Genomic DNA, 16,003 nt, shown 5'->3' on the forward strand with positions numbered 1-16,003 from the left:
GTTTGGTTGCAGTTTCGTCATCATCATTGTCTGATTCTGACATCACCAAATTATAGCATATGCGTTTGGGTCATATGAGCGAAAAAGGTTTGAGCATATTGAGCAAAAGGGGTCTACTTTGCGGATAGAGTACTGGGCCACTTGATTTTTGTGAACACTGCATTTTTGGAAAGCAGAAAAGAGTCAGCTTCACTTCTCCGGTAGTTCACAAAACGAAAGGTACTCTTGACTATATTCATTCAGACTTTTGGGGTCCAACTCAAGTTCAATCTAAGGGTGGTGCTAGGTATATGTTGACTTTCATTGACGATTATTCCAGGAAAGTTTGAGTTTATTTTCTGAAGCATAAAAATGATATTTTTCTAACCTTTAAACAATGGAAGGCTTTGATAGAGAAGCAAACAGGTAAACAGATTAAGCGGCTTCGAACAGATAATGGCATGGAATTTTGTGAAGGTGATTTTGAAGAATTCTGCAAAAATGAAGGAATCGTTCGGCATCGCACTGTTAGGATGACGCCTTAGCAAAATGGTGTGGCCGAACGTATGAACAAAACACTCTTGGAAAGAGCGAGGTGTATGATCTCAAATGCAGGGTTGACAAAAGACTTTTGGGCAGAGGCGATTAATATGGCCTGTTACGTTGTCAACCGCGCTCCTTCTGCAGCACTTAACTTTAAAACTCCAGAGAAAGTTTGGTCAGGTACTCCTACTGATTATTTTGATTTTAAAATTTTTGGGTGCCCAGTATACATGCATGTAAATGAAGGAAAATTAGATCCTCGGGCTAAAAAGTGCATTTTCCTTGGGTATGCTTCTGGGGTGAAAGGATACAAATTATGGTGTCCTGATCCCAAATCCCCAAAATTTGTAATCAGTAGAGATGTTACTTTTGATGAATTATCTATGTTATCTTCCAAAGAGGATTCTACTAGTTGTACAAATGATAGTGCGCAAAAGCAGGTGGAGCTTGAGATTGGTAGTTCAGATTCCTTTAAGTCGAACTCTTCTACTCAAAGAATGCCAGTAGATGGTCCCGAGTCTACTGATGCAGTTGCTCCAAAGGAAGAGCAATATTCCATAGCCAAGGATAGACCACGGAGAGATATTCGACCACCACAAAGATATGCAAATTTGGTTGCATATGCTTTGTCTGTTGTAGAAGAGACAAGTGAAGTTGGTGAGCCTACTTCCTACTCAGATGCAGTTTCTTGTGATAATTCCGCTAAGTGGTTGATTGCGATTAATGAAGAAATTGAGTCTCTCCATCGGAATAGAACTTAAGATCTTGTGAAGCCGCCTTCGGGTAAGAAAATTGTTGGATGCAAATGGGTCTTCAAAAGGAAGGAAGGTATTCCAGGGGTTGAAGATGCAAGGTACAAAGCACGATTGGTTGCAAAGGGCTATAGTCAGGTACATGATGTTGATTTTAATGACGTATTTTCACCTGTTGTTAAACATAGCTCTATTCGTGTTTTGCTTGCTTTAGTTGCCATGTATGATTTGGAATTGGAGCAACTTGATGTCAAGACAGCTTTCTTACATGGTGAACTTGAAGAACAAATTTATATGGAGCAACCTCATGGATTTGAAGTTGATGGTAAGGAAGACCATGTTTGCTTGTTAAAGAAATCCTTGTATGGATTGAAGCAGTCTCCAAGACAGTGGTATAAGAGGTTTGATTCTTTTATGTTGGGTCATGGTTACACGAGGAGCATGTATGATAGTTGTGTTTACTTCCGGAAGTTAACTGATGGCTCTTTTGTATATTTGTTGCTTTATGTTGATGACATGCTTATTGCAGCTAAGAATTTCTCAGAAATTCACACTTTGAAAATGCAACTGAGTAGTGAATTTGAAATGAAAGATTTGGGAGCAGCTAAGAAAATTCTTGGCATGAAGATCAAAAGAGATCGAGGAGTTGAAAAATTATTTCTGACTCAGAAAAATTACCTCAAGAAAGTCTTGGAGAGGTTTGGCATGAAAAATGCTAAGCCAATGAGTACTCCTCTTGCTAGCCATTTTCGGCTATGTGCTGCTCAGTCACCACAGTTAGTTGAAGATGAAGAATATATGGTGAAAGTTCCATATTCTAGTGCCATCGGCAGTATTATGTATGCAATGGTTTGTACTCGTCCAGATATTTCATAAGCAGTCAGTGTGGTTAGTAGATATATGTCTCACCCAGGTAAAACACATTGGCAGGCTATGAAGTGGATTCTCAGATACTTGCAAGGGACTTCAGATGCTTGTTTGGAATTTGGGAAAAATCGTGACACTTTGGTTGGTTACGTCGACTTTGATTATGCTGCGGATCTTGATAAATGAAGATCTTTGACAGGCTATGTATTTTGCGTTGGCGGTTGTGCAGTTAGTTGGAAAGCTTCCTTACAACCTGTCATATCTTTATCTACTACAGAGGCAGAATATATGGCAGTGACAAAGGCGATCAAAGAAGTTTTATGGTTAAGAGGATTGTTTAGCGAATTATGTCTGCATCAAAGTGTTACTACAATTTACTGTGATAGTCAAAGTGCTATTCATTTGACTAAAGACCAGATGTATCATGAGAGGACAAAACACATCGATATGAAGTTTCATTTTATTCGGGATATCATTGCTGTAGGAAAAGTCCTTGTTCAGAAAATTCATACGAAGGACAATCCAGCTGATATGTTTACGAAGCCTCTTCCGGTTTACAAGTTCGGTTGGTATTCATTGTTGGTGATTGCCCGTTGGGGCTTTTATGAAGAAGGTGGAGCAAGTTTTGTTGGAACATGCCAAGGTGGAGATTTGTTAGTTTGGCAAGTCCCATAGTCCCACATCGGGAAAATCAGACTTGTTATCTCGTCTTGAAACTATAAATAAGGGCCTAGGCTTTGAAGTCAGATGCACCACAAGAGGTACCATAAGTGGCACCACAAGAAAAACCTAAGTGTTTGCTTTGGTTTAAGTTCATACTCAGTTAAATAGTTTGGACTTATAGTTTGGTTTTTCTTGTTTAGTATTTTCGGATGTTTTATGGCCTAGGAACATCTTCCTAAGGCATTTGTAATTGTCCCTCTTTTGCGATAGTAATTTGCTCCTCTTTCGTCCGTGGATGTAGGTCAAAGTCAATTGACCGAAACACGTATATCTGGTGTTCTTGTCTCGTTTTTATTCTTTCCGCTTTATTATCTTGTTGGGTTGTCAAAATTACCTTGTGGTAAATTTTCTGGGACTAGCTCTAACATATAATTTCTGACCAACTTTGACTGTAATTAGCTAAAAGAATCTAAATTCAAACTCCCAAGCATCATGCCATATCAACAATAAGGTTCTGCAAGGAGTCAACCAAAAAGTTTGAACATAGAAGTACTCAAATTATAAACGAAACGAAATTTTGTAAGTAGGATATAACTCCAACTAAAAAGAATGTCCTTCTAGTTTCTGGAGAACTATGCAACAATCAAATGAGAAGCTTTGAGTAGACTAAGCAAGATTTCTGTAAGCCCATAACCATATATCTCAAGAAACTTAAAAAGTCACTTCTACAAGATTTCCCAGCGAAGGAAAAGCAATTTGCATGACTGATCTATTGCACAAACCAGGTTTTTCCAGCATTTGCAAGTCCTTGAATTCACCAATAAATAAATAAATAAATTTAGCAGCTAAATGTGGGCAAAGTGATTCCATTTGATCTTCCATCTGACCCTGAGAGTTGCATATATCACACCAGTCATCATGGCCTCCATAATTACCTAATTTAGATCATCTACCAATTTCCACTGGCCGTCTTCCTTGAAACTTTACTTGCCGTACGCTACAGGAAAAACACAATACCACCGTCTTCTTGCCTCTTCCAAAGAAAACCCAAAAGCTGATACCTCAACTGATCCTACCACAAGGGGAAGAAAGAAGTCACTAGACGTTACCAGACCCACAGCTTGATCAAGAAAATATATATTCAATTGCACGTTCCATAAGCAAGATGTCATCTTTATCTTCCAAGAAGAGATCTTTTCAATCTTAACACTGTTCTTGAGAAGAAATCATCAGAAATTTCGAGGGGGTCAACAAGGTATCATCAGAAAAATTTAAAACCCTCCTTCCCAAAATCCGCTGAAGTGGAAGGAACTAGACACCAATACAGAAGGGAGCAGCAAGGGAAGAGGAGATGGGAGGGTTACCAGAACGTATCGAAAATTCCTACAGGGCGGCTCCTCGGGATGACGATTGACGGCGTCGCCGTGGTCGTCGGCAGTGGAGAGCGGGACCCACTTCTTTTTCCACCGCCTCACCGGTCCGCCGAAGACCGCTGCTGAACCGTGCCGGGTCGACGACCGACCCATGTTTTAAACCTCTCTCTCTCTCTCTCTCGCTATTGAGAGCAGTAGCTGCAGTAACAGCGGGAAAAGACGAGGGCGAGAAAGTGAGAGAACCGACTCCAAGTCAACATTTTCCAAGCCGCACAACAACACGAGGATAAGTTCCATCGAGTTGCTTGCGTGCGTCTTTTTCCAATGACGAGGTTTTCCCCATTGATACAATATATATATATATATATATATATATATATCGGATAAATTAAAAAGAAAAAAAATCAAAATATAACTAAATTCTAAAACTAAAACTTCCCAACGTCACTTATCATTTGTAAGTTACAGAAAGAAAAGAATTCAGGCAACAACTTGTTTAAGAGCATTTGGTAGAAGCTCTACCTATTTATTTATTTATTTATTTATGGGCCTCGTGGTACTGACCAAAGAGATTAGAGAGTAGCATTTAGCTTTGAGATCCACGCAGCAACCGCTGATGAGATCCTGTCCTTTTTGTTTTATTATTTTATTCTATAGTCCTCACCTCGATCGAATCAGCTGTGAAGCCACAGAGCAGTACCAAGTCACTGCTAGATTAACACCAAGCGCTGTTTCGCGTCCCCAGACGCGCGCCCCCAAACTCAGCACTGCCGGATGTGGAGTGGGGTCCACGGATGGCCTTTACAGGTGATGGTTTTGGGTCCTGTTTTCAGAGTAGCGACAGATTCCACTTCTGTTAAAAGGGTGGGGGGTGGGGGTTGTGTTTGAGCCGAGCAAAAGAAAGCGTTAATCCTGGTAATAATATTTGACATTTTCACAGCGTTAACATTAATTAATATTATTAGATCGATGAAAGGGATCCCCACGCTTCTCTTTACACGGGGAGAGCGCGATAGCGAGATCTTTCTTGAGCGCAAGCAAGGTCGCGCCTTTTCGATCGAGGACCGCCGATTCCCGACCTCTCGACCTCCGAGTCCGTGTGATTCTTAAAGGGAGGTGTCCTTCTCGCTCGAATCGCTGGGGTCCGACGCGCGATGAGGAAGAGGGAGAGGGAGAACCCCTGCGATGTCTGTGGCCACTACCACAAGTACGAGGAGGGTGAGGTCTGCGGAGTCTGCGGCCACCGCGTCCCCGCCGCCTTCGAGCGGCCGATCCAGCCGGCCAGCGCCTTCCCCTCTGAGATCCTCACGGATTTCCTCTACCTCGGCAGCTACGACAACGCCTCCCGGGGGGAGATCCTCAAGACTCTCCGCATCACACACATCCTCAACGTAAGGCCCTGTTTGTTGCTCTTTCTTGTATGATCTTGATTGCCTGTGGTGTTTACTGGTAGCTATGGTTTGCGCAGCTGGTTGTATAAAGATTCGCAAATCTGGTACTCAGTTGTAGCAATTGATGGACTAGAGAGAAGTGATGTGTGTGAAATCGTAGCGTTTGGTGTATTAACTTAGTGATCGAGGACTAGGGATGATGCATAGCGTAATAAGGTTGGAATATTGAGTAGTTCACAGGCAAAGAGGAGCCTCTTTATGGTTCTCGCCTATTCATCAACCCTGTATTCGGGAATTGTGCAGTACCTATGCAACCTCTTCCAACTGAAGATGGATATGATGATGAGTCAACATGTTGATAAAGGCATTTCCCTATACATGCAACATGGTGAATAACATGTTTAGCTTATAGAGAAGCGAGTTGCACTTTGGTCCAAATCAATAAACATTCTGAAGAATATAATACATGGGCATGGAATGCTCAAGAAAATTCTGATATATTTCAGGAGTATGATTAGAACAGTTCTTCTTGCTGATAATATGTTGGGTTAGCTAGTATTTTAAGATTCCTAAAGCTAGTGTCTTAGTGGGATAAGGAATCCAAGTACAAGGAGTTCTTGTGAAAGAAGGAAATATGTTAATTAACATTTGATTATTCTATAAATATCTCATGCATCTCTAGGTCTTGATGGGAGGAGAACATGATGTGAGGAATATTTTTGGTGCTCTTGGGTTTCTCTCTGAGATATTTAGAAAGGGTAGTTTCTTAGAGAGGATGAGAAAAAGGCAAGGAAATCCGTGCTTAAGTGGGGATAATTTAAGATCTCGTTATTGATCTCACATGGTGAAGAATTTAGTTTTCTCCATGGATGTATGTAGGATTTGTTAAACTAGGTTCATCTTGTGTCGGCTTTCTAATATGCTTTTGATTGTTGATCTCTGGGTATTTTCTTTTGGTTTTGGAATTCTTCTCTTCCTTCCCAACAAGTGGAATCATAGGTCAAAAGATCCGATAGTCAGAGATTCAACAAGGATGAGTGATGAAAACGGGAACGAGCTTGAAGTAAAAGTATTTTATCTTCAGGAGATACATAAGTGGATAAAATACTCACCAAAGGAGAGATTGTTGGGATTGACAAAGTACAAGGAGTTCTCAGAAATAAAAGAAATCCTGGTAATTATAGTTTGGTTCTTTTATAAATATTGTTTCCGTATATTATGGTGAGGGGATAGCAAGATATGAGGAATACTTTTGGTGCTTCTTGATTTCTCTCTAGGGTATCTAGAGAGGGTACTCTCTAGGGTTTTTAGAGAGGGTGAGAAAAGGGCGTAAATTCTTTTGGATTTATGTAAGAGGGACTACAAGGAAATCCATGCTTGAGTAGGAATAACTCAAGGTCTTGTAATTGATCTCAATAGTTAAGAATATGATTTTCTCCGTTGATGTAGACGGGATTTGCCGAATCACGTTAATCTTGATATGCTTTTGATTGTTAATCTCTGGGTGTTTTCTTTTGGTTTTGGAATTCTTCTCTTCCTCCCCAACATAATACACTAGATCTAAAATATATTATGTTGATATATTGCTTCTTAGTGATGGATAACGGAGGAAATAACATTGCATTCGATTTATCATTCTATTTCAGTGTTGTATCTACTTTTCTTTCATCAGATATGAGACAGTTATCCATATAACATGCTGTGAGACTACGTTCTCTCATTTCTCCAAGAAGTATTGGAGAAATCAATGGGATACTGTCCCCTGTTCGAAAAATCAGGTACAAAGGCTTGTATATGTGGACAAATTAACACCAATTTTCACATAGGAGATCAGTTTAACTTGAATTATCTTATCAGGGTCATTTTTAACTAATTCACCTATAGGCATACAGTGGGTCATCGCAAGAAATAAAAGGCTTAAAGCATTTGCTTTGGCTAATTATATAGAGATTGCCTATGGTGGCTGTTAACCTGTTTCAGCAACTGCTATGTTTACAAGAGCACAATATCCTGTTGCTACAACTATATTATGGTTTCTGCTATAGCAAAACTGCCATTGATGCTTCCATGATCGCTGTTCTGCACTAAGCAGAATAGCCATTCTTTAGATCGCATCAGGAATATCCTTATACCTTTTGAGTCTCAAGTCAATTCTTATAAAGAAGGCTTTATTGGTTTTAGCCTTTACATCAGGAATATGGTGGATTGAAAGAAGGCTTTATTGGTTTTAGATCGCATCAGGAATATCCTTATCCTTATTGGTTTTAGCCTTTACATTATGGTTTCCCTTTTATTTTTCATATATCAAGTTTGACCATATGGTGGATTGAAAGACATATTGCTAATCTTGAGTCTTCAACTTTTGCTCCCTAATTTTGCATTTCCACTTTAATGATACTTCTTAACTTAAATGAGCTATCTTGCTTTTGAAATTGTTCTTTTATCTGTTGCCATAATACATTGTTGGATATGACTGCAGACTGTACCTGCTTGCCAAAATCTGTACAAGAATTCCTTTACTTATCACTGCCTCCAAGATGACAAAGTTCTACAATTTGATGATGCAATCCAGTTTTTAGGTATTATTCATCCTTGATGTAAAACTGTCATACTCTTGGATTACTTTTATTCATACGTTACAAGTAGCAACCTGAATTTCTTTTCCTAGAGAAGTTACATTGACATAGAATCAACATCTCAATTGTTGGGTCACTCATCAATCTTCCATAATTTGCATTTTTTAATCTTATCAATTGTTGAGCCACTCTTTGATCTTATCTTAAAGTATATAATTACTTCTACAATTGTGCTTATACTTTAAAGTGGAAATTATTGTCAGTGTCAAGGTTCAATGTCTCGTGCCGACCGATGGTACCAAGCTTGGCCCGGACTAGTATGTTAACTCAGAGATTGGTTGTCCGACAAATAGAGAGAAGAACGGTCCAATCCAATAATGGGCAACGCACATTGTCCCGAGATGTCGATGATGATTGGAGAGGAATCTTCTGTTGAATCTGGATGCTGCTTGATCTCTCGACGTGCTGCTTGAGATCCTATAGAAGATCAAGGTTGGAGGTAGCCCGACTCAGTTCCTTCGATGCTTAAGTCAATAGTGTTCAATGTGGTCAGGAAATAAGGGTGCGGAAGAAGAAAGAAAAGAATGAGAGAGAATTTATTTATAACCAGGTCGTAGTGGTTGTCGATGGTTTAAAAGGTTAAAGGCAGTTGTGGGGTGGCACAACAGCCTGCTGAGATGGTAGTTGAGGTGGCGTAACCATCACTAATGTGGCTCAACCACCTGCCAAGGTGTCGTAACTTCTACTAGTGTGTCTAAACCACATGCCAAGGTGGCATAACCTCCATTGATGTGGCTCAACCACGTGCCAAGAAGGCGCAACTATCGATCAAGGTGGCTCAATTGCCCCCTATGTGGGTTCATGTCATATTTGTTTAGTTGAGGTGGCGGCCTTCATTGTTGAGGTGGAGATGTCCATGTGTTAGCTTTAGAATATGTTATTTTATCCTCTATCACGGTATATATGGATCGGCACCAATGTATCATACGCATGTTGTTACATATCGATTTTCCAAAAATGGTAAAAAATGGCCAAAAATACGTAAAAAATTAAGAATTCTTTGTAATACCTTTTTTATCCTAATCTAATTCAATTTCAATAAGAGTAGAGTACAAATAAGTTATAAATGACTAGTAATTTCAGGTTTTTACGATGAGATAGCAGATGTCTCTATTTAAAGATGGATCTTTGAGGGGGCAACTTTCTCGTGTACTTCGCTATTAATTTTGTTGATCTTGAATCATTATAATAATAATAAAACGAGTTGAGATGTTAGATTATGTGTCAAAGGCCTGCTTTTTCAGCAAATTAAGTAATAAACATAAGCAACACTTCTACCACCAAAATGAATGTCAGGATTTCATAGCCATTGGATTGGGTCCTCAATCCTATAAATTTGCATATCAATATGGTACGTCTGTCGAACTCAATCTTATAACTGCTCCTAGAGATCTTCCACCAATCCCTATTTGCCTTTTGAAGTTTTTTAATGAGCTCAATCATCGATTAGGATGTTTAATTGAGAGAGTGAGAAAGAGTGAATGAGAAAGAGAAGGAGAAAAGAGTGTGAGTGAGGGAGAGTGAAAGAGGAGAGGAAGGGGGTTTTAAAGAGTGGAACCAACCTTAATAAGGTGTCCAATGGCCAATATGACCATTGGACCCCATTGATGTCAGTGATTGAACCAATATGGTCGAAAGGCGACTATGACCATCAGACTCCATTGATGTGAATGATTGAATGATATGGTCGGAATTTACCGATCGATACAAGTCAGTAACAGTCGTCATTCGAACATGTCCCCCGATATAGGGGGTGTATTGGGTGGCACAACCCTGTTTTATGCATACTGCTTGAAACAGGTGGATCCACATACTGTTCATTTAGCGGACCAGTATGTACTGTTTGTTTTGTACTGAGAGATACAATGGACATTAGTCAGTGTTGTGTGTGATATAGTATGCATGCTTCAAAGATTCTCTTGCTTGATCAATTTCTTATGCACTTCATGCTCATTCACATTGATCTACAACTCCAAAATTATACTTCAAGAAATATCATATGAACAGGTCATGATGTTCTCCGCTATATGACTTTTAAGATGAGGAAATTTTGTTGCTATACCTTTTAGCTTATATCATATATTGATTTTACTTCCATGCAACTATTTAAATACTAGTAACAAGAACTGTCGGGGAAAAAGTTTGTCTTTGTGTGCTTACACCAGAAATAGGTAGTGAATTTTAGTAGTTTTAAGTAGACATTAAAGTATATTCTGTGTTCTGCGTTGACCTCTTTTCTCAAACAAGTTGCTTGTTGTTATTTATGAGTTAGACACAATATACTTCTTTTTGGAAAATTATTAAACTACTACCTGAAAAGTTCCAGAGGCAGCAGAGCTCACAGGTATGAAAGTCCCAAAGAAATGTGACTTGCAAAATCAACAGAACATTAATTCTAGAACAGTCGGTGAGACATTCAGCTGCCTGATTGGCTTTTTTTTTCAAAACATGGCTGGTACAATATGCTATTCATTGATTTCAAACTGAATTTCAGCAGTGTGAAAGATCAGAGATGAGCATTCCTTCTGCATCTGTGATCTCATAAACACATTGTTATACTAATCACAAACAGAAAATAGAAATATTTTAGAGAACACGAGAAAGAAGAACAAAGGGGAAAGAATGTTTCCTCGGTAAGATGAACTTGGAATGTACTTGGAACAAAGGGGAAAGAAGGTTTCCACATTTAGATGAACCTGGGATGTACTCAGGGTTGAGGAAATTCTATTATAATTCGTTATTTTATTTTTGAGGTCTCAGCATTACATGATCCATAACAAGGGGGCATTCTTGCGTTTTCCAGCCTAGCTATTCTGCTTGAAGGTTAGAATTTGATATTTAATTAGAACCCAATAAATCCTTTTGTGTTCTGTCTTATTTTGTGATGGTTATCTACGAGGAGGTACAGAACCAGTTAATCTAACCAAGTGTTGATTATAAGGACTCCGAGAATTATGGATGCTTGGTGCATACTGCATAGTTTGAATTTTGAGGTTTTATGTGAGACTAACAATTGAGAATGGTAGGCAGACGTGGATTCCTACCTAGTCTGGTATAATAATTGACCCATTAACTTGTTAAGCCTAAATTATCTCAAAATGTTGAACCCCAAATCAGTGGTAGTACATCTATCAAACCTTTTGTAAGTTAATTCAAATCTTTGACCATTTTTCTTATCAATGTCACACCTCAAAATTTGAAAACATCAAATTTAATATTTTTAAACATCCAATACATAAGATGTTGTTTAACATTTACAAAAACACTAGCTCAGTTTATGGACAACCTCACAACCAAAATTTTCTTTACAATGATATCTTGTAAAACCACAAAACATGTCATATTCTTCTATGATTCCACTGCCTCAGCCTAAACCTAACTAGAGTGTGATGATAGAGACAAGCTAACTTGAAAATTTTATATAACAAAAAAGTAAGCTACAAAAATTCAGTAAACGACTATCATATCCATGGCATAAGAAAGGACAAATCATATGACATAAGGATCAAGATACAAGGTATGAGTTCAAGAGTCATATTTATCATCTAATCTGATTCATACATATTAGGAGAGCAAATAACAACATATAAGTATGTTATTTAGAATTGTGTCTAAGGAATATAGATGATGTAGTGTGATCATAACATAACATAAATCTACCCATTTCTAGATGGTCCCATAAATTCACTCGTTTCTAAATGATCATAACATATGTCTCCATGTCTATATGAAGTCATTTGTCGACATGAGCTCGTCATGGCTCCATAAACATAGCATAATTCTCATTTCATTTCTGGCAAAGGGATTAAATTATTTTACAAATATCAGAGTACAAATAAAGATATTCTTATGTATAAATCAAGAAAATAGAAATGTATTGGAAGCACGTGGCACAACAAAAATATACATGTGCACGTGTGAAGCAAAACCAAAGCTATAATGAACATATGTACAACTCATTCAATTATTACAAGAATCAATAACTAAGAGATAAAGGAATTTAAAGCAACAACATGAGACTCATTTGAGGGAGGATTTTGGCTTTAATCAAATTCCAGAAGGTAAAAGAAAAAATTGTGTAAGTTTGGAAACGAATCATATGGGCAGAATTGTAATATCAGTTATAATAGACATCTGGATTGACAATTATGCTCTAGATTATTCAAATAAGAGTTTTTAGCAAGGTATGTGAGTTTAGCTTCCAATAAAACAAGTTTTGTGTAAATTAGAATTGTCCACATAAACTTATAAGTAATGAAATGCATAAGGTCAGATCACTTTGTCTATGCTTAGCAGAATTTGAATGATTAATTGAAACAAGCATTTGAATGAGCATTGTCGATCCAAATCATTTAAATAAGATGTTGATAGAAAGATATAGGAGTCAACTTTCCACTAAAAAAAAATTTGTATAAATTCAAGTTATCCACAGAAGATTATAAAGAATTTAATAGACAGGTTACATCATTTTGTCTCTACTTAGTAAAATCCAATGGATCACTTCACTAGAATAAGTGTTTAGACGGGCATTGGTGCTTCAAATCATTCAAATAAGGTGTTAATAGAAAGATCTATGAATCTAGTTTCTAATAAAATTGTGTTTGCTCAATTTAGAGTTTTTGTACAGAATGTTATAGTTGAAATAAGGTCAAGATTCTCAAAATTCCTAGATTTTAAGTTTACAATTCAATTGAAGTTTATACTATTAGAAAAAAATAAATCTCTACTAATTGCTCATAAATAGAAAATAATCTGAGATCAAATTACTGTAAGACCAGGTAGAACACTTTCCTTAGATAGCTAATTTCCTAAAGATCTTGAATTAGACCAAATTCTCAAGTCAGAAACAAACACATTCTCTTCTTCTCTTTCACTTCACTCTCTTTCTCAAGTGTGCTATCGAAGGCAACCAAGGCACTAATTAAGTCTAACTTTTGGTTTCTAATCTTTAGTGCTTACCTAAATCTAAATGTTGCAAAGTGTCAAGCATGCAACAAAATAATATTAGGTGTCAAGTATGCAACAAATTAATATTAGGTGTCAGAGCAAGTATGAGGTAGCACCCTCATTTGTTTGCTAGTGCCCACTTATAATTTTTATTTTTTCCACTAACTTATCATGGAAAATTTTACAAATCACTATCAGGTTCTATAATTCACAATTAGGCCTCTTGCACTAAGCTTTCAATATAAAATTATATAATTAAAAAAATATTAAATAAATTCTCATATTAAAATAATCAAGATATTATAAAAATTTATAGGTATCATAAATAATTAAGAAATGAAGGATATTACAGTGAGGGACCAATGGAACTTAGAATCAAACTTTACCATGGTGCATTAGACCCAAAACCTAATGGTCACTCTACGTTGTAGCGTGTTCTCTAGCCCAGTCCACGGGTGGCCTTTTCCATCCGAGACTCTCACCATACCCAATATTAGGTTATTTCTGATATCACTTGTCATGATTGCATAAAGGTTTTTCGAAGGGAGGTTCATGCACGAAATAATTCTCTTGGCATGCGAGTTAATTTGTACCAGGATGTGATAATAGAAGTAAAGAAGAAGAAAACCATAATTAGGATATCCTAATAAGCAGAGCCGCATAGAGAATTTGATATATGTAAGATTGTGCAAAATGCAAATTAAAAGTATTCTTAGTACTAAAAGTACAATACAGTAGTAAACTACTAATAGTATGGGATTTCAGTGACCTTTCTCCAGTCTGAATTTGAAACTGTTTCCATGCTTGTTGCAGTACCTTGCATAAATAAAGATATGTACTATTCAGACCTACTACATGTGAGTTGTTTTATCAGCTGATCTAGGATGTTAATTGGTTTGGCCTTTACTTTCATGTAGTTCTTGTTCTTTCATATTAATATTATTCTCTAAATACAGAGCAATGCGACAAGGAGAAGGCACGTGTTCTTGTCCACTGTATGTTGGGCAAAAATAGGTTGGTTTAGTTCAGTTACACATTTTTATTTCATTGACACGGGTATTATATGCACAGCATCTGTTTTATTGGTTCCTTATGGCAGGTCACCAGCAATCGTAATGGCCTATTTGATGAAATGCAAAGGATGGCGATTTGCACAAAGTTTTCAATGGGTTAGAGATCGTCGACCAATGGTGGAGTTATCCCCAGGTTTTTACTCTTCTCTGTGCATCATATAAGAAATGGAGCACAAAACCGTACATAAGTTTTTTTTTTTTTTCCTTATTTCCTTTTTTTTTTTGGGCATGCTGTGGTTTATGCTAGACAAATGGAAAGCAAACATCTTGAGGATCCATACTGTATTCATAAGTTATTTTTTTCCTTTTTTTTATTTGGCATGCTGTGGTTTATGCTAGATAAACGGAAATAAAAAATCTTGAGAATCCATATTGTGTTTATGAGTTATATTTTCCTTTTTTTATTTGGGGCATGCTGTGGTTTATGCTAGATAAATGGAAGACAAAAATCTTGAGGATCCATACTGTATTATTGGTTCATTTTTAGCTGTTTATTGTTGTCTCCCTCGTTTATTGTATCTTTCAGCTGTCCAGCAGCAGTTGCTGGATTATGAACAAAAGATTTTTGGATCTGGTGAAACCACAGCCATGCAACCAGTACTTCCGCCGGAATCACTTCCATCGTTTGGGTTTGGATTGCCAGTCAATACATCTCCAGCCCCTGTGTTCAATCAACCAACTACGGCATCCGTCTTCGATCGGTCGGTTCCGAGCACGGGAAGTGAGTTTGTATTTGGTGCAGGCAGAAACATAGAGCAAAGAGTGATGGAAAACAATGCTTTTGTGGTTGTGCCTCCTACTGGGGGTGAAGCCCCCATGGACAGTTCATGAAGAACTGCTTGGGTGAAAGCAGCTGGACCGGAGATCCTCTTTGTACCCAAAAGATGGGTGATGTGAATAGATTGTCATTCAGGTTTGGAATCACAAAGTGCTCTGGGAGAAATGAGCCTATGTTGAAACTACTTTTTTGTTTTCTTCTTTTACTTTTTTTTTTTTTTTTTTTGTTGGGTGTGTTGGACGGTAACACTTTATGAATGAATTAATAATTTTATTGTTCATGAGATGTCTACCACATAAGAGGATTGGTTGGTTTAACCGGCTTTATGTTTTCCTTACTGTTTGATCATCTTGTGTTTGTGTTTTAATTTCCTTCTTTCACTTTGATTTTCAACATATTGCTGCCCTTGGCAATAACAATAAAAAAGCTATAACATTTGATTATTTTGAGGATGATTATACTTGAATGAATCTTTTATATAACCCTGAATTGAATTTTGATTCGGGTTTGGGACCCATATTGCTGACGTTATTGTATTGATGCCTTTGGACAAAACTGGTAACTCTTAAATGAAGTGGATATTGTGTTGTTGTCTTTTCTCTCTCTCTCTCTCTCTCTCTCTCTCTCTCTCTCTCTCTAAATGAAGTGATGAAATCCATCTCCAATTTGTAGTGCAATGTTAATTGAACATTATATTTGTGTCAATTACTTGGAAGAAAATTGATCTTCTATTTTATAAACTTGTTTTGCGTTTCATTTTAATTTTTCTAAACATGTAACATTACCCAACCAACTGCAAAATATGAACAGTAGTACAAAGGAACACCAAACCTGTGGCTGTTTGGTAATTTAGATCCATATAGACGTCGAATATTGGTAACATAATACCTTCCCTCTCAGCAGCTCATACGGCCTACTTGGGTGCTGCTGCAACTAGTTGTTATGATGAGCAATAATTGGCCATAGCCTTCTTATTCAGATGGTTAACGGAGATGAATTCC

At 37.5% G+C, this 16,003-nt stretch overlaps 1 protein-coding gene and 1 long non-coding RNA gene across 2 annotated transcripts; one reads left to right on the top strand and one right to left on the bottom strand.

Annotated features, from left to right (window-relative positions):
• Positions 1 to 3,466: 3,466 nt before the first annotated feature.
• Positions 3,467 to 4,472, bottom strand: LOC108953390 (uncharacterized). Its single transcript, XR_001979056.2, has 2 exons — positions 4,169 to 4,472; positions 3,467 to 3,876 (listed from the first exon to the last, which is right to left on the bottom strand). It is a non-coding gene; the product is annotated as an uncharacterized LOC108953390 (long non-coding RNA).
• Positions 4,473 to 5,159: 687 nt separating this feature from the next.
• LOC135678993 (protein-tyrosine-phosphatase IBR5-like) lies at positions 5,160 to 15,282 on the top strand. Its single transcript, XM_065192310.1, has 5 exons — positions 5,160 to 5,568; positions 8,048 to 8,147; positions 14,108 to 14,165; positions 14,251 to 14,357; positions 14,751 to 15,282. The coding sequence occupies exons 1-5, from the start codon at positions 5,332 to 5,334 to the stop codon at positions 15,053 to 15,055; spliced, it is 807 nt and encodes a 268-aa protein (XP_065048382.1). The 5' UTR covers positions 5,160 to 5,331; the 3' UTR covers positions 15,056 to 15,282.
• The last annotated feature ends 721 nt before the right edge of the window (positions 15,283 to 16,003 follow it).

Source organism: Musa acuminata, chromosome BXJ1-7, assembly GCF_036884655.1.
Source record: "Musa acuminata AAA Group cultivar baxijiao chromosome BXJ1-7, Cavendish_Baxijiao_AAA, whole genome shotgun sequence".
Classification (NCBI taxonomy): domain Eukaryota; kingdom Viridiplantae; phylum Streptophyta; class Magnoliopsida; order Zingiberales; family Musaceae; genus Musa; species Musa acuminata.